Source organism: Schistocerca gregaria, chromosome 11, assembly GCF_023897955.1.
Source record: "Schistocerca gregaria isolate iqSchGreg1 chromosome 11, iqSchGreg1.2, whole genome shotgun sequence".
Taxonomy (NCBI): Eukaryota; Metazoa; Arthropoda; class Insecta; order Orthoptera; family Acrididae; genus Schistocerca; species Schistocerca gregaria.
Genome location: NC_064930.1, coordinates 107,153,299 through 107,180,493, shown reverse-complemented (window position 1 = coordinate 107,180,493; position 27,195 = coordinate 107,153,299). Strand labels below are relative to the sequence as shown.

Sequence of the window (27,195 nt, the reverse complement as noted above, 5' to 3'; positions counted from 1 at the left end):
ATGACTGAAATAATCAGAAAAATAGGAAAGTGGGAGGGCAATGTAAATCTGCACGAAAATCAACAGAGAACAGTAAGAATCTTTGAAATAATCAGAAAAATAGAAAATGGGTGTAATGTAAATCTATACGAGAATCAGGAGAGAACAGTAAGACTGGAAGACCAAGAACGGAAGGGCGCTGATTAGAAAGGGCATAAGGGAACGATACAGTCTTTGACATGTGTTGTTCAACCTGCATATCGAGCATCGATCGTTATTTCCTAATAACGGAATGGTTCAGGATTAGGACTACAATTCAGGGTGAAAGGATATCAATAATAAGAATCACTTATGAATTGTTCAGTGAAAGTGAAGGAGAACTACAGGACCTGGTGAATGGAATGAACAGTCTGATGAGGACTGAATTTGGACTGAGAGCCAATCAAAGAAAGGTGAAAGAAATGAGGAGTGGTAGAAATGAGATTACAAGGAAGCTTAAGATCAAAATTTGGGACCATGAAAGGGGCGAAATTAAGAAATCATCATACCTCAGAAGCAAATTAACACGTAATGGGTGAAGAAAGGAAGATATTAAAGACAGGATAGAAAAGGAAAAAAGAAAATTTCAGGAAAAAAGACGTTTCCTAGTATTAGAGTTCGGCCTTAATTTGAGGAAGCCATTTCTGAGCATGTAGATTTGGAGCACAGCATTGTATAGTAGTGAAACATCGTTTGTGGGAAAACTGGGATGGAAGAGAATCAAAGCATTTGAGATGTGGTGCTACAGAAGAATAATTAAAATTATATCGACTGATGAGGTAAGAAACAGGGATTCTCCACAGAATTGAGGAGGAGAAGAATATACGGAAAACACCGACAAGAAGAAGGGACACGATCATAGGACATCTCTGAAGAGATCAAGGAACAACGTATGTGGTACTACAGGGAGATGTAGAGGGTAAAAACTGTAGACAAACACAGAGCCTATCCAGAAAATAATTGAGAACAGAGGCTGCATGAGAATCTGAGAAAAAGAGGTTAATGCAGGAGAGGAATTCTTGGAAGGTGTATAAAACCAGTCAGAAGACTGATGACACAAAGGGACTGTGGGGAAACTCGGAAAGAAGAGAACCATAGCGTTTGAGATGTGGTGCTACAGAAGGATGTAGAAATCTAAGAGATCTTATTATCAAGTTGCCTTGTATCCAAGAAATAACTGAGGAGCTTGTGTGGCAACACTGCTGTCAGAAGACGAGACTGACACAGGAGAAGAATCCTTGGCTGGCCCCATCAGACCAATGAGTAGATTGGTGACTGATGGCCTAAAATAAAGAAAAAGCCTTGGCCTGCCCCATCAGACCAGTGAGTAGATTGGTGAGTGATGCCCTAAAATAAGGAAAAAACCTTGGCCGGCCCCATCAGACCAGTGAGTAGATTGGTGAGTGATGGCCTAAAATAAAGAAAAAGCCTTGGCTGGCCCCATCAGACCAGTGAGTAGATTGGTGAGTGATGGCCTAAAATAAAGGAAAAGCCTTGGCCTTGACGGCCGAAAACGAAGAAAATGGTGTCAACAGTCATCGGGTTCCATAGCGGAAGCAGTGTGTGGTGCATAAGCAACGGGCCTCGCTGCCCGGAACCAAGCCGTGCTGGGTGGTGGGAAGCCATGCCGACCGTACCAGCTGGAGAACGGTGGGGATGGTTTACCTGCAGCGACCCATCACATGGCCGAGGAAACCGCCCGAGTCGTGCTGGAATATGATTGGCGGGTCGGGCCCAATGACAGCTCCAGTTCTCCGGCGGCGGACGTCGGGCACGGTTCTGCAAAAAGATCCAGTACCTCCATGACATGTCAACACATCCACTGTCTCCGTGCTCTCTTCTTCACGCTTCAATGTTGACCTCGCGTATGAACGAGTGTCTGTGTTCGTCGTCGGCTGCAGCGAATGTACGGTAGGAGATAGTGTGTTGTACCTGGAGCATCACCTAGGAGCACAATTCGTGATGCTTCCAGGCTGGTGTTTCAATCTTATTGCCGCCTTTACAGCCACAAAGAAATGTGCATTAGAAACCCTATCAACACCTTCCAGCATTTTATGTTGTTTTCATTGCTGTTAGATATAAAGGAATGTGTACTAGAAACACCCATATACCCCTTCCAGCATTTTTATTTTGTTCTAGACATAAGGTTGTGATTCCTGCAGCATTTGTAAATATTATGAGTTGTACATGTTTAAACAGCAGTGGGATCAACTTTTGAAGCTATCTATACGGTGAGGTATGTTAAGGTCCCCTGGAGCAATTCATCCTGATGAACCCTCATTTGCAAGTAATCGACGGAAAAATACACTACTGGCCATTAAAATTGCTACACCAAAAAGAAATGCAGATGACAAATGGGTATTCATTGGACAAATATATTATATTAGAACTGACATGTGATAACATTTTTACGAAATTTGGGTGCATAGATCCTGAGAAATCAGTACCCAGAACAACCGCCTCTGGCCGTAAAAATGGCCTCGATAAGCCTGAGCATTGAGTCAAACAGAGCTTGGATGGCGTGTACAGGAACAGCTGACCATGCAACACGATACCACAGTTCATCAAGGGTAGTAACTGGCGTATTGTCACGAGCCAATTGCTCGCCTACCGTTGACCAGACGTTTTCAATTGGTAAGGGAACTGGAGAATGTACTGGCCAGCGCAGCAATCGAACATGTTCTGTATCCAGAAAGGTCCGTACAGGACCTGCAACATGCGGTCGTACATTACCCTGCTGAAATGTAGGGTTTCGCAGGGATTGAATCAAGGGTAGAGCCACGGATCGTAGCACGTCTTAAACGTAACGTCCAACGTTCAAAGTGGCGTCAATGCAAACAAGAGGTGACCGAGACGTGTAACCAATGGCAACCCACACCATCACGCCGGGTGATACGAAAGTATGGCGATGACGAATACATGCTTCCAATGTGCGTTCACCGTGATGTCGCCAAACGGATGCGACCATCATGATGCTGTAAACAGAACCTGGATTCATCCGAAAAAATGACATTTTCCCATTCGTGCACCCTGGTTCGTCGACGAGTACACCATCGTAAGCGCTCCTGCCTGTCATACAGCGTCAAGGGTAACCGCAGCCACGGTCTCCGAGCTGATAGTCCGTGCTGCTGCAAACGTCGTCGAACTGTTCGTGCAGATGGTTGTCGTCTTGCAAACATCCCCATCTGTTGACTCGGGGATCGAGACGTGGCTGCACGATACGTTACAGCCATGCGGATAAGATGCCTGTCATCTCGACTGCTAGTGATACGAGGCCGTTGGGATCCAGCACGGCGTTCCGTATTACCCTCCTGAACCCACCGTTTCGATATTCTGCTAACAGTCATTGTATCTCGACCAACGCGAGCAGCAATGCCGCGATACGATAAACCGCAATCGCAATTGGCTACAATGCGACCATTATCAAAGTCGGAAACGTGATGGTACGCATTTCTTCTCATTACACGAGGCACCACAACTACGTTTCATCAGGCAACGCCGGTCAACTGCTGTATGTGTATGAGAAATCGGATGGGAACTTTCCTCATGTAAGCACGTTGTAGGCGTCGCCACCGGCGCCAACCTTGTGTGAATGCTCTGAAAAGCTAATTATTTGCATATCACAGCATCTTCTTCCTGTCGGTTAAATTTCGCGTCTGCAGTACGTCATCTTCGTGGTGTAGCAATTTTAATGGCCAGTACTGTAGTTTCGGAATTCCACGTGATGCTCTATAGACTTAAAAATGGAAACAATTTACAGGATGGTTGCATCGCGCCATAGATATATTATACCACCTATGCAAGAGATTTTGGGTTCAAGTTTCGTTGGATGCTTTGAAAATTTTAATTATTAAATCTTTATCAAAATTACTGTAATTATTATTTTATTTCAATTAAAGGGTTCAAATGTAATTTTTTACTTCTATTTCTTTGTCACGAAATATTTAATCACTAACCTCTTCAGTTCCTCTAATTTTTTCTTTCCCTAATGTTTTTTCCAGATCAAAACTTCGTATATATCACTTTAATTATTTCCATGAATTAATGTCGATTTAATTACTTCCATTTCATCATCCTGTATTTGTCTCACTACATTCATTATCCAACATTTCTGTCCCTCATTTTGTTTGTATTTCATTTTACATATAACCTCTTCTTTTGCTTAAACCTTCATCTGTATTCTTTTGTCCTTAGTGCAAGAAGAATTAATGTTTTACATGTTTATATGACGATCACAATCCAAGAAAATGTACATTTTGTGACGAAAATTTCATTTTTCACACCATGGCACATATAAATACATTATATCGTTTTTATTTAACCGATAGCCCGACATTTCCAAATGTATAAATATTTTGATAGAGTAGTAAAAATAATTACATGATTAAATCCACATCCATGAAGTTTCAAACTAGAAAAATAATGATGGGAAGGAAAAAAAGAGAGCAATTTATAAATTTAATATACTAATTGAAAATGATATGACAAAGGAACAGAAATAAAAAAAATGCATTTAAACGCAATAATTGAATTATAACAATGATCAAAGATATTTTCATAACGATTTAAATATAAAGAATCGCAAAGTGTCTCACTTGATACAAAGCCACGATCTCTTTAATAGCAGACTTGTAATATATCCATTACGCTACAGAAGCAGCTTGTGTAATCTTTCTTTTTTTAATGTATAAAGTGCATATTTGAACTATCAGCTGTTTTTATTTTAAGCCCAAATTCTACAACTTTTGGTCTTGGATCATCTTCTCAGATGAAGGATTAAAATGGTTTAGCAACCATATAGCATTAGTCATTACTTAAAATGTGTAGAGCATTCCATGAATGTAAATATATGACACAACTAATTCGGATGTTTGCTTTTAAAGTCTTATATCATATATTTACAATCATGGCATGCACTACCCATTTTAAATAATGGCGGCTTAAACCATTTTAACCCTTCATCTGAGAAGATGTTCCATGACCGAAACCGAAATTTGGGTTTAAAATAATAACAGCTGATGGTTCAAATATGTATTTTATACATTACTTAATGGCTGTTGCCAGTCATATTCCAAAAATGTGCCCTTTTTAAAGCGATAGAGAATCAAGCGAAATTTTGGAATTATTTTTTTGTCGATTACTTGCAAATGAGGGTCCACCAGGGTGAATGGCTGAATTTCGCAATATCTGGAACCTTAGCCTACATCACCATACAGATAGCTTCAAAATGGCAGTTCCACTGCTAGGGACCCCTCCATGTAAGTGCTGTGTAATGTATTAAAGCTATTTCGAGGATATTCTCAATTATTCAGTTACAGTGTCTTATGCTGGGGGTAAAATTCTGTACATTTGTAACATTAGTTACATAACGTGTGGAAGGTTGAGTGACACTTTGTTGGTCATCCGCCATCTTGTACCTTGAAAGGCAACGAGGTCTTCTACCATAGAACACGTGATATGTGCAAGTGAACTGACATTCTTTAAAGTCTTAAAAATTTTCGTTGTCTTCAAAATGCATATCTGTGTCAGATGACAATAACTTCTATTTAAAAATGTTCTTAACTTATAGCTGGTTTTTGATAATACTTCTTCTTAACTTGATTTCATTTGCTGATTACTGGTGTGTAGAAGGGGTAATGATGTAACACCAAGAAAATTAAATACAGTTTTGACAAGATTTTTATCCTTGTCAGCACTTTTAAATTTGAATCTCGTACCTTGGAACATTTTTTCACATTTGGAAAACCTTACATTTCTAGTGTAATTTCGTAATTTCGTAAAAGGCTGTAGCAGACACAAAGTGAATGCAATCACTTCAAACTAGAATAAGTATAGGTATGAAACTTCTACTATAGGGCTGGCTACAGGCGAAAGTCTGAGATGTGTTCCAATCCTGTAATATCATTTAAAGTCATATTCAGTGAAAATTGTGCATGACTCTTCCAAAAATAAGAAATGCAGATAACGCTGCCACTCACACATTTCTGTTGATTTACTTAAATTATTTAATAACACAACATGTTTCCAGGCAGAAATGTCATCTTCAGGTCGTAATGGAAATAACATTTAACTAAAGTACGTACAGATGTTAAGGATGTTCTTTATAGTATTCACATGTACTGTGGAGGATGTGATGGTTAACGTAATATTAAAGAATATTTATTTTGTTTGTTAGTCTACTGTTCACATATAAATTTTTTAATGATCATTCAGTTTGTCCATATGAAATCGCTGTCTTCTTGCAGTGATTTGAGTGACATCCATTGCTGTTTATAAATTTGAAAAGGACATTTAAAACACATCACAATCAACTCTACTGTGGAGTTCAAACAAGAAAACGGTCATAGGACGTGTCAGTACATGAAATTACAACAGAGAAGTAATGATAGATAAAATGAATTTTTTATGAATCTTAAAGGGATGACAAGGTATAAATTTATATAGACGCAATCAGCAATGCAAGAGAGGAATTAGCTGAATTTTTCAAGGAGTGATTTGATCATGTCTCGCATTTGTCTCGCATTCCAAGAAAATGCGAACTAGTTGTGTAGCTGAAATTTATTACTACCAGACCTCCCTTAAACCTCCCGTAAAATCATGGCGTCCGCCCCCGGTAGCTGAGTGGTCAGAGCGACAGACTGTCAATCCTAAGGGCCCGGGTTCGATTCCCGGCTGGGTCGGAGATTTCCTCCGCTCAGGGACTGGCTTCTGTGTTGTCCTATTCATCATCATTTCATCCCCATCGACGCGCAAGTCGCCGAAGTGGCGTCAAATCGAAAGACTTGCACCAGGCGAACGGTCTACCCAAATGGAGGCCCTAGCCACACGGCATTCTATTTTTAAATCATGGTCAACTGTTGGCCATCTCCCTTAAAATCATGATCAAATGATGGTCACCCTGAAACTTCCTGGCAGATTAAAACTGTGTGCCGGACCGAGACTCGAACTCGGGAGTCGATACAGCACTTGCCCGTGAAAGGCAAAGGTCCCGAGTTTGAGTCTCGGTCCAACACACAGTTTTAATCTGCCAGGAAGTTTCAAATTAGCGCACACTCCGCTGCAAAGTGAAAATTTCATTCTGGAAACATCCCCCAGGCTGTGGCTAAGCCATGTCTCCGCTATATCCTTTCTTTCAGGACTGCTAGTTCTGCAAGAATCGCAGGAGAGCTTCTGTAAGGTTTGGAAGGTAGGAGACGAGATACTGGCAGATGTAAAGCTGTGAGGCCGGGGCGTGAGTCGTGCTTGGGTAGCTCAGTTGGTAGAGCACTTGCCCGCGAATGGCAAAGGTCCCGAGTTCGAGTCTCGGTCCGGCACACAGTTTCAATCTGCCAGGAAGTTTCATATCAGCGCACACTCCGCTGCAGAGTGAAAACTTTGTGTTCGTCGCCCTATTTGAATTCTAACTGTTTTCCTACACCATGTTAGTATTGGTAATGTGTTTTACGCATCCCCTCCGTCTCACTTTTGCTGAGAATGTTAAAGAAACAGTGGTGGTTGGGTTTCAGTGTGCTGTAAGCAAGCGCAAACGGGGAATGGCTTCTGTTTTTGTACAAAGAGCCCTCCGCCATGCACTCTGCTGCGGCCGCACACAGCGTGATGGTCAGTTACGACTGGCGTTTGGCTGCAGAGGCAGGTAGCCTATTCGGCTGCGCCATTGTGAAGCGAAGCACCACAAAAGCTGGCGGCATTCCGTCACGCCCTATTGTTCAGCCATAACGGCGGGCGGTGTTGCGTTTTAAGCGAGGCCCGTCTCGCCTGTAGCTACGGCGAGGCACAAGAGGAAGACAGGCTGCGGCGATTACGTCTCAGCCCCAAGTTACGATGGGGCCAAGGAGAGACACTGAAGAGCCAGAGTGACTGGTACTCCTGCCCTAATATCGTGTAAGGCGCACACGAGCACACAGAAGTGCCGCAACACGATATCGCATGGACACGACTAATGTCTGACGTAGTGCTGGAGGGAACTCACACTATCAATCCTACATCTACATCCACACTCCGCAAGCCACCCAACAGCGTGTGGCGGAGGGCACTTTACGTGCCACTGTCATTACCTCTCTTTCCTGTTCCAGTCGCGTACGGTTCGCGGGAAGAACGACTGCCGGAAAGCCTCCGTGCGCGCTCGAATCTCTCTAATTTTACATTCGTGATCTCCTCGGGAGATATAAGTAGGAGGAAGCAATATATTCGATACCTCATCCAGAAACGCACCCTCTCGAAACCTGGTGAGCAAGCTACACCGCAACGCAGAGCGCCTCTGTTGCAGAGTCTGCCACTGGAGTTTGCTAAACATCTCCGTAACGCTATCACGCTTACCAAATAACACTGTGACGAAACGCGCCGCTCTTCTTTGGATCTTCTCTATCTCCTCCGTCAACCCGACCTGGTACGGATCCCACACTGATGAGCAATACTCGAGCATAGGTCGAATGAGTGTTTTGTAAGCCACCTCCTTTGTTGATGGACTACATTTTCTAAGGACTCTCCCAATTAATCTCAACATGGCACCCGCCTTACTAACAATTAATTTTATTTGATCATTCCACTTTAGATCGTTCCGTACGCATACTCCCTGATATTTTACAGAAGCAACTGCTACCAGTGTTTGTTCCACTATCATATAATCGTACAATAAAGGATCCTTCTTTCTATGTATTCGCAATACATTACATTTGCCTATGTTAAGGGTCAGTTGCCACTCCCTGCACCAAGTGCCTATCCGCTGCGGATCTTCCTGCATTTCGCTACAATTTTCTAATGCTGCAACTTCTCTGTATACTACAACATCATCCGCGAAAAGCCGCATGGAACTTGCGACACTATCGACTAGGTCATTTATGTATATTGTGAAAAGCAATGGTCCCATAACACTCCCCTGTGGCACGCCAGAGGTCACTTTAACGTCTGTAGACGTCTCTCAATTGATAACAACATGCTGTGTTCTGTTTGCTAAAAACTCTTCAATCCAGCCACACAGCTGGTCTGATATTCCGTAGGCTCTTACTCTGTTTATCAGGCGACAGTGCGGAACTGTATCGAACGCCTTCCGGAAGTCGAGGAAAATGGCATCTACCTGGGAGCCCGTATCTAATATTTTCTGGGTCTCATGAACAAATACAGCGAGATGGGTCTCACACGATGGCTGTTTCCGGAATCCATGTTCATTCCTACAGAGTAGATTCTGGGATACACGAGCAAAAAAGATGTTCTAAAATTCTACAACAGATCGACGTCAGAGATATAGGTCTATAGTTTTGTGCATCTGCTCGACGGGACGTTAAACACCTCCTCCTAAACAGGGGGACTCTGCCGGTTGTGCTGTTGTTTTCCCTGATGAGTCATCCAGTTACGGCTTCCTGCGGCGATTACCATCTTTGATGCCGAATTGTTTGCGATCTTGCGGACATTGGAGCAGATGAGATGTGTTCCAAGTCTTAAGTTTCTCATTTGTTCTGACTCCCTGAGTGCCCTTCAGACCGTGCAACACTTGTACCCAGCGGATACGGTCGTCCGGAACATCCACGATGCCCTACTCCACCTGCAACGGCAGAGGAAGGAGGTTTTTCTCTGCTGGGTGCCGGAGCACGTGGGTATTAGGGGAAACGAACTGGTGGATGTGGCTGCCAAAGCTGCATGTTCCCTCCCTCACGTTGTCGAATATGCCGCCCACCTGCATGCTGTTACCTCCCTTTTGCATTTTCGTGTTATGCGTCAATGGGAAGAGGAGTGGCTGGCAATCGGTGAAAATAAGCTGCGTCTGGTCAAGGCAAAGAACTTGTAAAAAATAACTAGACTCAGTGGTGGCGCTGCAGTCGCGGGATAATTTGAAGCTTCGCCTGGACGCCATTATACTGGTTGTAGTCTGATGTGTTGCTTAGTATTGTTGTTTATGAAGACCCTGATTCAATGTTGTATATTTGATGGGGCGTACATACAGTATTTGTTACTCGTAATTCTTCTGTCTGTACGTTCCAATCAAAAGAAGTACAATGGTGAAGAGTTGTGCGGCGATTAATTGTACAAATAAATTCGAGAAAGGAACGAATATTACATTTCACAGGTATGTGAATATTTTAAGTTGTTTTGTATGTCAGTGCAAGTGGTTAATAAATGTTTTTGTAGCACGGTATTAGCATAATGTCTGTGCATCTATTTGCAGGTTTCCTTTCTCGAAACCACAGCTGTTACAAAAATTGTTACACGCTGTCAAGAGGCGAGGTTTCCCACCGAGAGAATACCATTTTATATGTAAATAAGTTATACACAACTGCAACCAGTCACTTTTTTTGAATAATAATGCTTTATTCCATGAACCGGTTTTCGAACCTTTTCAGCTCTGAAGATGGTTTCGAGAGGATCCGGTAAGTTACATCATTACTGGTAGTAGCATAATGCTGGGTGCTGGTTCTATGGCAGAAAGATGGGTCACACTTTAATATATCGCCATGACTATAGCTTATCTGTCGATATGGATGTAAATTTAGTTTTTACTTACTGCGACAGTATAGCCGGCTTTTTCCGTATGTCTGCCTCCATTCGTGTGAAAGTGTTCTGGACATCAAAAATGGAGGCAGACAGATACGAAAAAAGGCCGCCTATACTGATGCAGTAAGTAAAAACTAAATCTACATCCAGATCGGCAGATAAGCTAGTGTCATGGCGATACATTAAAGTGTGACCCATCTTTCTGCCATAGAACCAGCACCCAGCATTATGCTACTACCAGTAATGATGTAACTTCCCGGATCCTCTCGAAACCATCTTCAGACCTGAAAAGATTCGAAAACCAGTTCATGTAATAAAGCATTATTGCTGAAAAAAAGTGACTGGTTGCAGTTGTGTATAACTTACTTACATTTAATATACAGTCACGGTTCTAAAATATCCGTAATGGATAAGCATAACCATTTTATATGTTCCGATCATTTTGAAGAAAGTTGTTTCCTTGCAAATTACGTAAATCGTACTTGTTCAAATGTTTGTATATTTCACATGATTCATTCTGTGCGACAATGAAGTTGCTCAGAAACTGATGAAGTAGCCACACATATAAACTGAAGTGTACATCTTTGAATGTAAATATTGTGACTAGTGTGATACTGTATGCCTGCCTGGAGTCTTGTTTGCTGTAGCTGGCTGATCGGTGGTGTTTCCATGGTCTAGGTTAGGTTGAAACTGGATAATATGGTCGTGAGTTGAGAAAGCACTATGCCATATATAACGCACTTCTTGTCATAAAATCTAAATCAAGGTAGAGTCAGAAAATATTTATTAACATAGTGGGCAAATCTTGGAGTATTTTGATGCATTTTGCGTACATCTATCGTAAATGAACTACGAAAAATGCTAGGGGTCCAGAACATAACTATTAGCTACAGCAGATTCCATGTAGTACGTATGATAAATTCATAACCAGTCACTAGTTTCTGTTTGTTGATAAATTAAAAAGTATGTTGTAGTAACCTATTTAAATGAGGCATTACGTTTATGACGTAACTCAAGGGCAGGCATTTTATAACCAAAAGTGATATACGAGGTGCATTCAAGTTCTAAGGCCTCCGATTTTTTTTCTCCGGACTGGAAAGAGATAGAAACATGCGCATTGTTTAAAAATGAGGCCGCATTCATTGTCAATACGTCCCAGAGATGGCAGCAGCGTACGGCAGATGGAATTTTACCGCCAGCGGCAAGGATGAGAACTGTTTTAAATACTTAAAATGGCGACGTTTTCCTCACTTGAACAGCGTGCAATCATTCGTTTTCTGAATTTGCCTGGTGTGAAACCAATTGAAATTCGTCCACAGTTGAAGGAGACATGTGGTGATGGAGTTATGGATGTGTTGAATGTGCGTTCGTGGGTGCGACAGTTTAATGAAGGCAGAACATCGTGTGACAACAAACCAAAACAACCTCGGGCTCGCACAAGCCGGTCCGACGACACGATCGAGAAAGAGGAGAGAATTGTTTTGAGGAATCACCGAATGACTGTTGAACAGATCGCCCCCAGAGCTGGCATTTCTGTGGGTTCTGTGCACACAATCCTGCACGACGACCTGAAAATGCGAAAAGTGTCATCCAGGTGTGTGCCACGAATGCTGGCGGGCGACCACATGTCTCCCCGTGTGGCATGTTGCCGAGCAATGTTGACGCCCAGCGACAGCACGAATGGGACTTTCTTTTCGTCGGTTTTGACAATGGATGAGGCGTGGATGCCACTTTTCAATCCAGAAACAAAGCGCCAGTCAGCTCAATGGAAGCACACAGATTCACCGCCACCAAAACAATGTCGGGTAACCGTCAGTGCTGAAAAAATGACGGTGTCCACGTTCTGGGACAGCGAGGGCGTAATCCTTACCCATTGCGTTCCTAAGGGCACTACGGTAACAGGTGCATCCTACGAAAATGTTTTGAAGAACAAATTCCTTCGTGCACTGCAACAAAAACGTCCGGGAAGGGCTGCACGTGTGCTGTTTCACCGAGACAACGCACCCGCACATCGAGCTAACGTTACGCAACAGTTTCTTCGTGATAACAACTTTGAAGTGATTCCTCGTGCTCCCTACTCACCTGACCTGGCTCCTAGTGACTTTTGGCTTTTTCCAACAATGAAAGACACTCTCCGTGGCCGCACATTCACCAGCCGCGCCGCTATTGCCTCAGCGATTTCCCAGTGGTCAAAACAGACTCCTGAAGAAGCCTCCGCCGCTGCCACGGAATCGTGGCGTCAGCGATGTGAAAAATGTGTACGTCTGCAGGGCGATTACGTCGAGAAGTAACACCAGTTTCATCGATTTCGGGTGAGTAGTTAATTATTTAAAAAATCGGAGGCCTTAGAACTTGAATGTACCTCGTATAAACATTCGAACTCAGCGCGTCAGTTTACCACTCTAATGACCGGCAGCGAGCTATTCAATATGTCCGTTCTTCACAGTCGACAACTCGTGAGGTTGTGAAGTCCACCACGCGGCCATGGCGTACGTCCTACCAGTCATGCAGGCGGGTTGAGGTTCTGACTCTAATCCGCATCGTCGGGCACAGTCCCTCAACACACTAACGCACGGTTTTTTACTCCGGCGGGGGGATCCCCCAATCTGCAGTGCTTATTCCGTGCAGACTACTGTCCACCACAATTTACTTCACTGTCTTTTATTCTCTGACCAGAGGACGGCGGTTTCTTTGCCACCGGATTTGCCCTCTATTTTGAAGACCTCCAAAACGAAAGTAATGTCAGTGGGAAAGAAATATAAACGGACTGAGTTCCGAATAGAAGGAACAAAGTTAGAACAGGTGGACGGTTTCAAGTACTTAGGATGCATATTCTCACAGGATGGCAACATAGTGAAAGAACTGGAAGCGAGGTGTAGCAAAGCTGATGCAGTGAGCGCTCAGCTACGATCTACTCTCTTCTGCAACAGTACCGAGACTAAGTTGTCTGTGCACCGTTCAATCTTTCGACCAAGTTTGTTGTATGGGAGCGAAAGCTAGGTGGATTCAGGTTACCTTATCAACAAGGTTGAGGTTACGGATATGAAAGTAGCTAGGATGATTGCAGGTACTAGTAGATGGGAACAATGGCAGGAGGGTGTCCACAATGAGGTAATCAAAGAAAAACTGGGAATGAACTCTACAGATGTAGCAGTCAGGGCGAACAGGCTTAGATGGTGGGGTCATGTTACACGCATGGGAGAAGCAAGGTTACCCAAGAGACTCGTGGGTTCAGCAGTAGAGGGTAGGAGGAGTCGGGGCAGACCAAGGAGAAGGTACCTGGATTCGGTTAAGAATGATTTTGAAGTAATAGGCTTAACATCAGAAGAGGCACCAATGTTAGCACTGAATGGGGGATCATGGAGGAATTTTATAAGGGGGGCTATGCTCCAGACTGTACACTGAAAGGCATAATCAGTCTTAAATGATGATAATGACGCAACGACTGTGGTTAAGGTCTTACGGTTTTGTGTGCTGTCCAATTTGTTGTCCCGGATTTTAGGGAGAGGGTATAATGTGCTGCTGGGTGACTGGCTCACCCAGGATTTAGGTAAGAGGTCCGCCAGTCACGATTACCTCCTTGTTTACCTTCGGTTTCTGTTCTCTTTTCCTTGTGTTTCCTTTCCTTTTTTAGTGCGTTTCTTCTCCTCTTGTTTCGCCTCTGTATGTGAGGATTTGTAACTGCGTCAGGTCTGTGTAGTTTTAGCCGTTCTCTTTGTTCGCTGTCCGTCTTCGTCCCTTCACCGCATGAGTTCCTGTTTCTATGCGTTTGGGCGCTGAGGGCCACGCTGTTTAGCGCCCGAAAATCTCAAACACACACACACAACAGTACTGCAGCAAAATGTAATTAAATAACTCGATCTAATGGTTGTGAGAGGTCCATGATTAAAGAATATGTTGCTAGCGCACTCGAGCAGATGTAATTTCGATGTATTGCTCACGCGCTGCCTGCGACACGTAAGCTAGAAGAGAATCTGAGTCCAAAGAGCAGTGTTGACTGCGGTAGGAACTTGTGTAGCAGTAGCAGTCAGTTGTTGCCAGCAGTCGCGTGTACGGAGCTGGGGAGCCAGGGCAGAGCCTGAGCGTTGTAGGATAAGGTAAAAGCAGCCTCGCGCATATGTATTACTGATATATCAAGTCCCATGTAAATGTTACTTAAAAAAAATCGCTTAGTAAGAATCTTTCTCATAAAAAGTAACTTTTGACTATCATTCATTTCAATTTAAAGAATTTACTAATTTCTCCGATCCTTGGTCATCCCGATTATTGAAAAGAAAAATCAGTTCTTTCCTTTTATATAAGACAAATCTATCGGCCAGCATTGCACTTAGCTGCACCAGAAAAATTCCTTATAGGAGCTGATATATACGCGTTATCCGGCGACCTAATTAAGGTAAGATTTTTCAGTTTATTCAGAATGATGTATCAGGGCCATGACGCAGCACTGCTGACGTCCAAAATTTACCAGGTTAAATTGACTGTCAACTATTGAAAGGTTATAAGTGAGTCGCAATTTTATTGAGAGATTAGTCGCATTGTATTATTGGTAGGTTACGCTAAATGTCAATGCTATACATATTTTCACTATTGGGTAGTTATGCTAATTCAGAATATTATTCATATTATCTTTTGCTGTTGGGAGGTTTCGGAAGTTATTTTGTGGGGAGGCTACATGGTATAAGGGCTTGTTTATACCAGTTAATCTCATCTGCTTAACAGTACTCATTACATGCTGGAAGTGGTTCCATATGCAAGTGACAATCATTTCAGCATGATTTTATTTTATTGTACGCTAGCCATAACAAATTATAAGTAGGCCCATGGAGTTCCCATCATTGTAGGACTAATAAAATGGTTCAAATGGCTCTGAGCACTATGCAACTTCTGAGGTCATCAGTACCATGGAACTTAGAACTACTTAAAGCTAACTAACCTAAGGACATCACACACGTCCATGCCCGAGGCAGGATTCGAACCTGCGACCGTAGCGGTCGCTCTGCTCCAGGCTGTAGCGCCCAGAACCGCTCAGCCACTCCGTCCGGCATAGGACCAATAACAGTAAGATTCCATAATAGCGGATTCCTGAAGAAGATTGAGCTTTCGTTGGCACGAACACTCCTAGTTACGAGAACAGGTGCAGAAAAGTAGTTTGTCTGCCGATTTGAGCGAGGGAGCGCAGGACTAATTGAGAGCTCGCCTAAGAGTGCTGGGCCCACAGGAAATCAGCATTTAATTGAGAAGCTGCCCAGTAAAGGTCAAAGTTTTATCGTGTGCAATCGAGTATTGCTAAGGATTTAAATACGCAGTCAAGAGTTACTAAATTCATCTGAAACAGTTATTCACTTTCTGCCGGAGACGGCTGCCGGCACTCATAAGACCTGTAGTGTCACGTAACGAACCATAGCCTCTCGCAGTTTCGGTGAGTGACGTCATGCCATGGACTAGCGCTCCTTTAAAACAGAACGAATCGCCCGCCATCTTTTCCCCAACTCTGAGAGTTCGGCAAAGTTGATCTAGTGACTGGTTAATCAATTCATGCAACTTTTTACAGTATAATGTTTAATATCGTGCAACGTACGGCGGTTTTATTGTACAATTATCAAATGGTTCAATACGCTCTGAGCACTGTGGGACTTAACATCTATGGTCATCAGTCCCCTAGAACTGAGAACTACTTAAACCTAACTAACCTAAGAACATCACACAACACCCAGTCATCACGAGGCAGAAGAAATGGCTGACCCCGCCGGGAATCGAACCCGGGCGCCGGAAGCGAGAACGCTACCGCACGACCTCGTGCTGCGGACGTACAATTATCGATATATTGTGAAATACCTGAAGATTAGATGCGCAGATCTTATAACTAATGAGGAGGTATTGAATGGCATTGGGGAGAAGAAGAGTTTGTGGCACAACTTGACCAGAAGAAGGGATCCGTTGGTAGGACATGTTCTGAGGCATCAAGGGATCACCAGTTTAGTATTGGAGGGCAGCGTGGAGGGTAAAAATCGTGGAGGGAGACCAAGAGATGAATACACCAAGCAGATGGAGGTTGGAGTAGGTACTGGGAGATGAAGAAGCTTGCACAGGATAGAGTAGCAGCGAGAGCTGCATCAAACCAGTCTCAGGACTGAAGACCACAACAACAACAACAACAACAAAAATATCTACTGGCAGTCTTAGCCGACCTTGAGTTGCTGACATAAGGTGGCTCTGTTTAAACGCACGGGTATGTCCCCAGTATCGTTTGCATCGAAATTATGATTACACTGTAATTATTAAACAAAAATACGGTGATTGCTAGCGAGGATATCAATATTGCGGTGATTAGCATGTGGTACCAAATCAAGATTTATTCAGAAAACAGGATGAGCAATATTTCTAGCCTAACATGACAATCCTGTACACTCGCTAACCTAACCAGCCTATCATTGGCACAATGTATCGTCATTTCTCGACTTCTTAAGTCAACACTGAACCCGCAAGCGACTCTATCGAAGTTCGGCGTGAACGGACACAGCCTCAGAGAGTGCCAGTCAAAGAGCTGGAGGAATACGAACTCATTTCGAATGACAGTGCCCTACTTTTGGCTGATGATTGCTAACATCACCGTAATTCTCCGTGACGATTTCGACTGTCGGCTCAGCCGACGTCGTGCTGCCGTCTTTCCCGTGAGAGAGCTTGGCTTTAATCTCCAACGTGGCCGTGGTTTGCGCCCGTAAACTCCTGTACGTAAGTGTTCAATTGCACACTGGACTCGCATTCGGGAGGGCGACGGTTCAATCCCGTCTCCGGCCATCCTCATTTAGGTTTTTCCGTGATTTCCCTACATCGTTTCAGGCAAATGCCGGGATGGTTCCTCTGAAGGGGCACGGCCGATTTCCTCCCCAATCCTTCCCTAACACGAGCTTGCGCTCCGTCTCTAATCACCTCGTTGCCGACGGGACGTTAAACACTAACCACCACCATCTTCAGTTGCGGAGTCCGTCACTACTCAACACTCGAGCTACTTCCTCATATGCCAAGAGTAGCTGGTCGACTAACGAGCGCGGCAGCAAAGGCGCACTTCAGACTGCATATGAGCACCACCAGTTAGCACAAACCTGTCTCTCTCCTCAGAGGAGCAGATAATGCTACGTGTGCTCTACACTGCTCAGACTTGGAGAGTAACCACTGGCCTCAATGCCGGTGATTTCTCCAACCTGCTTCCCTCCACGCTCTCCAAGCAGCTACTCTAGTCCTCAGGCAACCCCACAGCGCTCATTCAGATTCTTGCCAACCTGGCCGTTCTTCGCCGAACGGATCCATGCGCGTTTGTACCCAAGTACGGCACAGAATTCCCCAGCGGTTACTGATGCCGCCAAACTTTTAATATGTTTTTAGAACAATTGAAAAGCCAGGATCGCTTCGATATCGTTTACTAGATGACCGGTTTCAGCACTCTGAAGGGGCCAGCATCTGATCTGAAACGTGGGTTAACAGGCGTTTATTACGCAAGAACGTTACACTCAGCCATGCTCCAGGCAGGATTCGAACCTGCGACCGCTCGGCCACGACGGCCGCCTTCGTTTTGCTTTTGTTGATGTTTATCTTATATACTCCTCTCAAGACACTGTCCATTCCGTTCAACTGCTCTTCCAAGTCCTTTGCTGTAGTCAGGTTGTGCCACAAACTCCTCTTCTCCCCAATTCTATTCAGTACCTCCTCATTAGTTATGTGATCTACCCACCTAATCTTCAGCATTCTTCTGTAGCACCACATTTCGAAAGCTTCTACTCTCTTCTTGTCCAAACTACTTATCGCCCACGTTTCACTTCCATACATGGCTACACTCCATACAAATACTTTAAAAAACGACTTTCTGACGCTTAAATCTATACTCGATGTTCACAAATTTCTCTTCTTCAGGAACGCTTTCCTTGCCATTGCCAGTCTACATTTAATATCCTCCCTACTTCGACCATCATCAGTTATTTTGCTCCCCAAATAGCAAAACTCCTTTACTACTCTAAGTGTCTCATTTCCCTCAGCATCACCCGACTTAATTCGACTACATTCCATTATCCTCGTTTTGATTTTGTTGCTGTCCATCTTATATCCTCCTCCCAAGACACTGTCCATTCCGTTCAACTGCTCTTCCAAGTCCTTTGCTGTCTCTGACAGAATTATAATGTCATCGGCGAACCTCACAGTTTTTATCTCTTCTCCATGTATTTTAATACCTACTCCGATTTTTTCTTTTGTTTCCTTTACTGCTTTGCTCAACATACAGATTGAATAACATCGGGGAGAGGCTAGAACCCTGTCTCACTCCCTTCCCAACCGCTGCTTCCCTTTCATGCCCCTCGACTCTTATAACTGCCATCTGGTTTCTGTACAAATTGTAAATAGCCTTTCGCTTCCTGCATTTTACCCCTGCCACCTTCAGAATTTGAAAGAGAGTATTCCAGTCAACATTGTCAAAAGTTTTCTCTAAGTTTAGAAATGCTAGGAACGTAGGTATGCCTTTCCTCAATCTTTCTTCTAAGATAAGTCGTAGGGTCAGTATTGCCTCACGTGTTCCAACGTTTCTACTGAATCCAAACCGATCTTCCCTGAGGTCGGCTTCGACCAGTTTTTCCATTCGTCTGCAAAGAATTCGCGTTAGTATTTTGCATCTGTGACTTATTAAACTGATAGTTTGGTAGTTTTCACGCCTGTCAGCACCTGCTTTCTTTGGAATTGCAATTATTATATTCTTCTTGAAGTCTGAGGGTGTTCTGCCTGGAAACGTAGAGATTGGAAGTTGTTTGATCTGACATTCTGTACTGAACAGCGGAGGTCCCACAATCATCTGTGAGAAGATGGACATGCAGAGACTTGGGACCATGGGTTCACGGGATCTGCGAACCCCACCACCAGCTCTCGCCAACTGAAATCGGGACTCATCTGAGCAGGGTACAGTTTTCGAGACATCTGGGGTCCAACCGATATGGTAACGAGCCCAGACGAGGCGCTCCAGCCGGAGTCGTGCTGTTAGCAATGGCACGTCCGGCCGCTGTGGCCGAGCGGTTCTGGGCGCTTCAGTCCGGAACCGAGCGACTGCTACAGTCCCAGGTTCGAATCCTGCCTCGGGCATGGATGTGTGTGATGTCCTTAGGTTAGTTAGGTTTAAGTAGTTCTAAGTTCTAGGCGACTGATGACCACAGATGTTAAGTCCCATAGTGCTCAGAGCCATCTGAACCACTTTTTGAGCAAAGGCACTCGCATCTCTCGTCTGCTGCCGTAGCCTATTTAAGACAGATTTCGTCGCACTGTCCCAACGGAAATGTCTGTCACATGTCCCACATTGATATCTGTGGTTATTCCACGCAGTCTTGCTTGTCTGTTAGCACTAACAACTCTATGCAGGCACCACTACTGTCTACATCTACATGATTACTCTGCAATTCACATTTAAATGCTTGGCATAGAATTCATCGAACCACAATCATACTATCTCCACACCATTCTACATCTACATCTACATCTACATCCATACTCCGCAAGCCACCTGACGGTGTGTGGCGGAGGGTACCTTGAGTACCTCTATCGGTTCTCCCTTCTGTTCCAGTCTTGTATTGTACGTGGAAAGAAGGATTGTCGGTATGCTTCTGTGTGGGCTCTAATCTCTCTGATTTTATCCTCATGGTCTCTTCGCGAGATATACGTAGGAGGGAGCAATATACTGCTTGACTCTTCGGTGAAGGTATGTTCTCGAAACTTTAACAAAAGCCCGTACCGAGCTACTGAGCGTCTCTCCTGCAGAGTCTTCCACTGGAGTTTATGTATCATCTCCGTAACGCTACCGCGATTACTAAATGATCCTGTAACGAAGCGCGCTGCTCTCCGTTGGATCTTCTCTATCTCTTCAATCAACCCTATCTGGTACGGATCCCACACTGCTGAGCAGTATTCGAGCAGTGGACGAACAAACGTACTGTAACCTACTTCCTTTGTTTTCGGATTGCATTTCCTTAGGATTCTTCCAATGAATCTCAGTCTGGCATCTGCTTTACCGACGATCAACTTTATACGATCATTCCATTTTAAATCACAACCTAATGCCTACTCCCAGATAATTTATGGAATTAACTGCTGCCACTTGCTGACCTGCTATATTGTAGCTAAATGATAAGGGATCTATCTTTCTATGTATTCGCAGCACATTACACTTGTCTACATTCAGATTCAATTGCCATTCGCTGCACCATGCGTCAATTCGCTGCACATCCTCCTGCATTTCAGTACAATTTTCCCCTCGATACACCACAGCATCATCTGCAAAAAGCCTCAGTGAACTTCCGATGTCATCCACCAGGTCATTTATGTATATTGTCAATAGCAACTGTCCTGTGACACTCCCCTACGGCACACCTGAAATCACTCTTACTTCGGAAGACTTCTCTCCATTGAGAGTGACATGCTGCGTTCTGTTATCTAGTAACTTCTCAAACCAATCACACAATTGGTCTGATAGTCCATATGCTCTTAGTTTCTTCATTAAATGACTGTGGGGAACTGTATCGAACGCCTTGTGGAAGTCAAGAAACACGGCATCTACCTGTGAACCCGTGTCTATGGCCCTCTGAGTCTCGTGGACGAATAGAGCGAGCTGGGTTTCACACGACCGTCTTTTTCGAAACCCAAGCTGATTCCTACAGAGTAGATTTCTAGTCTCCAGAAAAGACATTATACTCGAACATTCCACTCCCGAACAGCGCGCGGGAAAAACGAACACCTAAACTTTTCTGTTCGAGCTCTGATTTCTCTTATTTTATTTTGATGATCATTCCCACCTATGTAGGTTTGGCTCAACAGAATATTTTCACATTCGGAAGAGAAAGTTGGTGACTGAAATTTCGTAAATAGATCTCGCCGCGACGAAAAACGTCTTTGCTGTAATGACTTCCATCCCAACTCGTGTATCATATCTGCCACACTCTCTCCCCTATTACGTGATAATACAAAACGAGCTGCCCTTTTTCTGCGTCCTTTCGATGTCCTCCGTCAATTCCACCTGGTAAGGATCCCACACTGCGCAGCAATATTCTAACAGAGGACGAACGAGTGTAGTGTAAGCTGTCTCTTTAGTGGACTTGTTGCATCTTCTAAGTGTCCTGCCAATGAAACGCAACCTTTGACTCGCCTTCCCCACAATATTATCTATGTGGTCCTTCCAACTGAAGTTGTTCGTAATTTTAACACCCAGGTACTTAGTTGAATTGACAGCCTTGAGAATTGTACTATTTATCGAGTAATCGAATTCCAACGGATTTCTTTTGGAACTCGTGTGGATCACCTCACACTTTTCGTTATTTAGCGTTAACTGCCACCTGCCACACCGTACAACAATCTTTTCTAAATCGCTTTCCAACTGATACTGGTCTTCGGATGACCTTACTAGACGGTAAATTACAGCATCATCTGCGAACACTCTAAGAGAACTGCTCAGATTGTCAGCCAGGTCATTTATATAGATCAGGAACAGCAGAGGTCCCAGGACGCTTCCCTGGGGAACACCTGATATCACTTCAGTTTTACTCGATGATTTGCCGTCTATTACTACAAACTGCGACCTTCCTGACAGGAAATCACGAATCCAGTTGCACAACTGAGACGATACCCCATAGGTCGGCAGCTTGATTAGAAGTCGCTTGTGAGGAACGGTGTCAAAAGCTTTCCGGAAATCTAGAAATATGGAATCAACTTGAGATCTCCTGTCGATAGCGGCCATTACTTCGTGCGAATAAAGAGCTAGCTGCGTTGCACAAGAACGATGTTTTCTGAAACGGTGCTGATTACGTATCAATACATCGTGCCCTTCGAGGTGATTCATAATGTTTGAATGCAGTATATGCTCCAAAACCCTACTGCAAACCGACGACAATGATATAGGTCTGTAGTTCGATGGGTTACTCCTACTACCCCTCTTAAACTCTGGTGCGACGTGCGCAATTTTCCAATCTGTAGGTACGGACCTATCGGTGAGCGAGCGGTTGTATATAATTGCTAAGTAGGGAGATATTGTATCAGCGTAATCTGAAAAGAACCTAATCGGTATACAATCTAGACCTGAAGACTTGCCCGTATCAAGCGATTTGAGTTGCTTCGCAACCCTTAAGGTATCTACTTCCAAAAAACTCATGCTAGCAGCTGTTCGTGTTTCAAATTCTGGAATATTCCATTCGTCTTCCCTGGTGAAGGAATTTCGGAAAACTGCGTTCAATAACTCCGCTTTAGCGGCACAGCCGTCGGTAACAGTACCATCGGCACTGCGCAGCGAAGGTATTGACTGCGTCTTGCCGCTTGTGTACTTTACATACGACCAGAATTTCTTCGGATTTTCTACCAAATTTCGAGAGAATGTTTCGTTGTGGGACCTATTAAAGCCATCTCGCATTGAAGTCCGTGCCAAATTTCGCGCGTCTGTAAATTTTAGCCAATCTTTCGCGTACTTCTGAATTTCGCATGCTTTTTCCGTTGCCTCTGCAACAGCGTTCGGACCTGTTTTGTGTACCATGGGGGATCAGTTCCATCTCTTACCAATTTATGAGGTACGAATCTCTCAATAGCTGTTGCTACTATATCTTTGAATTTGAGCCACATCTCGTCTACATTTAGGGAAGAAAAAGACACTGCTGGCAGCACACGCGGCACGTGGCAGAACTGCGTTGCAGTGAGCGGCAGAGCCGGCTGAGTGGCGCTGAGGTGACAGGAGGGTCCTCTGAGCCTCTCCATTCGCCGCTGGCGCTCTTCCGACCCTTCTCTTGCTCGCAGGACCGCAGCGCGTCAACAAACCCGTCCGCGTGCATCCAACTCGTTGCTTCAATTACCGACATTAATATGCGCCGCCGACTACTTGAATTGCCTCCTCACAGAGGAACACAAATGCCTTCTTCGCCTTCCTTTTTCTTTTATTGTCCCGCTGCGCTGTAGAGTACACGTGAACTCGCTGCAGCCGAACGCAATAAAGAAAACAAAAACACCAATCGTGTGCAGAGAGACCGACGCCAGTACCATCTAGCGGCAGAGGCACAGCACGACTCACCTCTCGATGTTGCTCTGCCATCTATGGGCCACGCGCAGCAACTACGGTGGAGGATGCTGTTCATGTTTCGTGGTCTGCCATCTGGTGAGTTACCGCTCGAACTAAAAAGGCCGGGCGACGTCGCCAGTGCTGCACTGACATTGCACATAACTCTGCCATCTATTGAGCTGCCACTGCAACTACGACGGCGTAGATAAAAACCATTCATGTTACAGGTTCTGAATTTTCTTACTGTACTAAGTACTATGAGAAAGAGGAAAACTGCTTGACCTGCCTTACGGCTGCGCCTTCGGTTAGGCGTAAACTGCAACTAGGACGGCGCTCTATTTAAGAAATGCTAAATGAGATGCAATCTTTCTTCCATATTGTGGTTGTGCACAGTCCACAACAGGCCTTTTTATATACAGTAAACTGTCTCAATAGGATATCTTCAACTTTTGTAGTCCTGTCTTCATCAGTTGCGTGTAATATTACGGTCCATAAGTAAAAATTATCAATATACCGTAATATGTCTCAATAGGAATTTAATGTCTGAAATTTTTCCATTAATATCAATTTTATGTAATTTCTCTCCCGCTGCGAATGTACGCTTCTGATTGTTTTAGTGATCACAAATAATTTTAATTTCAAAATTTGACTGGAATACTCTCTTTCAAATTTTGATGGTGGCAAGGGTAAAATACAGGGAGCGAAAGGCTACTTAGAATTTGTACAGAAACCAGATGGCAGTTATAAGAGTCGAGGGACACGAAAGGGAAGCAGTGGTTGGGAAGGGAGTGAGACAGGGTTGTAGCCTACCCCCAATGTTATTCAATCTGTATACTGAGCAAGGAGTAGAGAGAACAAAAGGAAAAATATGCAATAGAAATTAAAGTCCAGGGAGAAGAAATAAAATCTTTGAGGTTTGCCGATGAAATTGTAATTCTGTCAGAGATAGCAAAGGACTTGGAAGAGCAGCTGAACGGAATGGACAGTATCTTGAAAGGAGGATATAAGATGAACATCAACAAAAGCAAAACGAGGATAATGGAATGTAGTCGAATTAAGTCAGGTGATGCTGAGGGAATTAGATTAGGAAATGAGACACTTGAAGTAGTAAACGAGTTTTGCTATTTTAGGAGCAAAATAACTGATGATGGTCGGAGTAGAGAGGATATAAAATGTAGACTGGCAGTGGCAAGGAAAGCGTTTCTGAAGAAGAGAAATTTGTTAACATCGAGTATAGATTTAAGCGTCAGGAAGTCGTTTCTGAAAATATTTGTATGGGATGTAGCCATGTATGGAAATGAACTGTGGACAATAAATAGTTTGGTGGTAGGTAGATGGGAGGTATTGAATAGAATTGGGAAGAAGAGGAGTTTGTGGCACAATTTGACCAGAAGAAGGAATTGGTTGGTAGGACATGTTCTGAGGCATCAAAGGATCAGCAATTTAGTATTGGAGGTCAGCGTGGAGGGTAAAAATCGTAGAGGGAGACCAAGAGATGAATACACTAAGCAGATTCAGAAGGATGTAGGCTGCAGTAGGTACTGGGAGATGAAGAAGCTTGCACAGGATAGAGTAACATGGAGAGCTGCATCAAACCAGTCTCTGGACTGATAACCACAACAACAACAATTACAAATTCACAATTTTCGGATTTTTTTCCTTTGGTTGTACTGTGAAACGCTGCTTACTTCCACATTTCATTATTGTGGATCAACGGGAGGTAGCTTATAGGATTTAATGACTGATTTTGCGAATATCAAAGTATGTGACACAAATGGTCTTATCGTTTGATTGCATTTGCTTTAGGAGCTTACACCCAAGGGACTATAGACCCCATTATGTGAACTAATTCCAAGTATATACGTCAAACCCTTCTTGCCAATAAGAGGTCTTAAAACATGGACGGACAGACAGTTACTCAGTTAGTAAATGACATTTTTTTTTCGTGTGATGTAATGTCGAATTCACAATTTTCGGTTTCTCGTTTGTTTGTATTGTGAAACCTTGCTTCGAGCCACATTTCATGATGCTAGATGAGCCGGAAGTACCCTACAGCTTTTGCTGAGTTAGTTTGGGAGTATCAAAATTGACACAAATGCCCGTATATTTTGATTACACTGTCTCAGCAGAGAACATAGACATAGTATGTGACATAAATTTCAGCATAATACGTCCTCCAATTCCTGAGAAAATGAAGTGTCAAGGGGACCACAGCCTACCCATGTAACCCATGTTAATTTAGGCAAGTATTTGACCCATTTTTGAAAAAAAAAACTATTTGATGCAGGACCTTAATATTTTTATTGTATATTACATGATGCTAATGGAGTCAACTATACGAAAATCTACTTTATGCATATTATAGTTTTTAAGAAATCCTTTTTTAAATTTATTGACAAAAATATTACCTTTTTTCTGCAGAAAATATTTTTTTGTGAACTTCCTAATGGGGGAATATTAATGAATGTAGTACCAGAGGTGGCTTTTTATGTTATGCAGAGTCTCTGATAATTTCATTTATTTATCTATAATAGTTTCTGATATATAATGGGGCATATGTACTGAACATTTTAGTTGGCCGGAAATAGACTTTAAAGAAAAAAAAATTTTTGAAATTTGTATCTTACAATTAATTAAAACTGTTCTTCTGTATATGATGGCCCTTCTTTGGCCTCTAGCACGTCTTCCAGCTTCTTTTTCACCTTCCCGGATGTTTGTCTTGTTTTCTTGGCCATATTAGATGCAGACCTGTCTGCATCGGCTATTCTCATTTTTCGGAATTCTGCAACCCAGTGATCATGTTTTCACCATGATTAACTCCCAGCTTTTTCAGTACCCAACACTTTCCAATATTACCACAATTGAATGTAGTAACACTATCATGAACTCCTCTAGTTTCATTGTATGCATGCCTACAAATACAGTTTTAGGAAGGCGGTTCCCAATAATGCTCTTGAAACATTCATTTGGGTTCTGTGTATGCCCATGCAGACATCTCAGAAGGTCAGGATGAGCCAAGTCTCTGAAAATATGTTAAACTGATGTAATAACAGCAGCAGGAAGAGAATGCTGGTGAGAACAAGATTCTCCAGTTGCCTGAGCCCTATTGTATTTCCACTACGAATCTTCTCGTGATGCACACAATCCATAACATGGCTTATCATCAGTAGAGGACTTACGGAAGAGCATGGCCCAAAACATCTCTCTTCATTGCCTCCAGATTTTCTTTATTTCTCCTAATTGTCTGCCCATAGTATACCTACCAATTTTCTATTTCAGTTTTAGTTAACCGACCCTGTCCGGTCAACAATTTTCCATCTTCTAATTTTTTTCCTCTCATATCAACAGTTAGTTTTCTCAGCCTGGCTCCCAAACGTTTCTGAACATGGCCTACACATTCTATTTTGCTAATAATGGCATGACCACATGGCCTAGAGATGACAGTGGGTGACAGAAAAGTGGGCGTGGCACATAAACAGACGTGTTGGAAAAATGCTCTTTAAAGGCTCGAAAAACTTTTTTCCAGCAAAATCCTTTTCATAGTACTCAAATAAAACCTTAATCTATCGAAATATGATGAAACGCGAAAATCGATTTCTATCGACCTGAACCCCGGTGTGGTACCCTTAACAGAT

General features: G+C 43.4%; 2 protein-coding genes across 6 annotated transcripts in view; one reads left to right on the top strand and one right to left on the bottom strand.

Annotated features, from left to right (window-relative positions):
* Positions 1 to 27,195, top strand: part of LOC126295368 (uncharacterized) — a 203,166-nt gene that overhangs the window by 4,855 nt on the left and 171,116 nt on the right. Inside the window, exon 1 of one of the 2 annotated variants that reach the window (XM_049987849.1) lies at positions 14,534 to 14,600. The exons of the other annotated variant lie outside the window; for it this stretch is intronic. The gene's annotated coding sequence lies outside the window, so the exon portion shown is untranslated. Of the gene's footprint in view, positions 1 to 14,533; positions 14,601 to 27,195 lie in introns of those variants that run through there. 2 annotated transcript variants of the gene reach the window in all.
* The window catches only part of LOC126295357 (serine/threonine-protein kinase OSR1), a 438,167-nt gene that overhangs the window by 289,111 nt on the left and 121,861 nt on the right, over positions 1 to 27,195 (bottom strand). For 2 of the 4 annotated variants that reach the window (XM_049987830.1, XM_049987829.1), the window contains exon 2: positions 1,684 to 1,797. The exons of the other annotated variants lie outside the window; for them this stretch is intronic. In XM_049987830.1, coding sequence (XP_049843787.1) covers positions 1,684 to 1,797 — 114 coding nt within the window. The remainder of the gene's footprint in view (positions 1 to 1,683; positions 1,798 to 27,195) is intronic. 4 annotated transcript variants of the gene reach the window in all.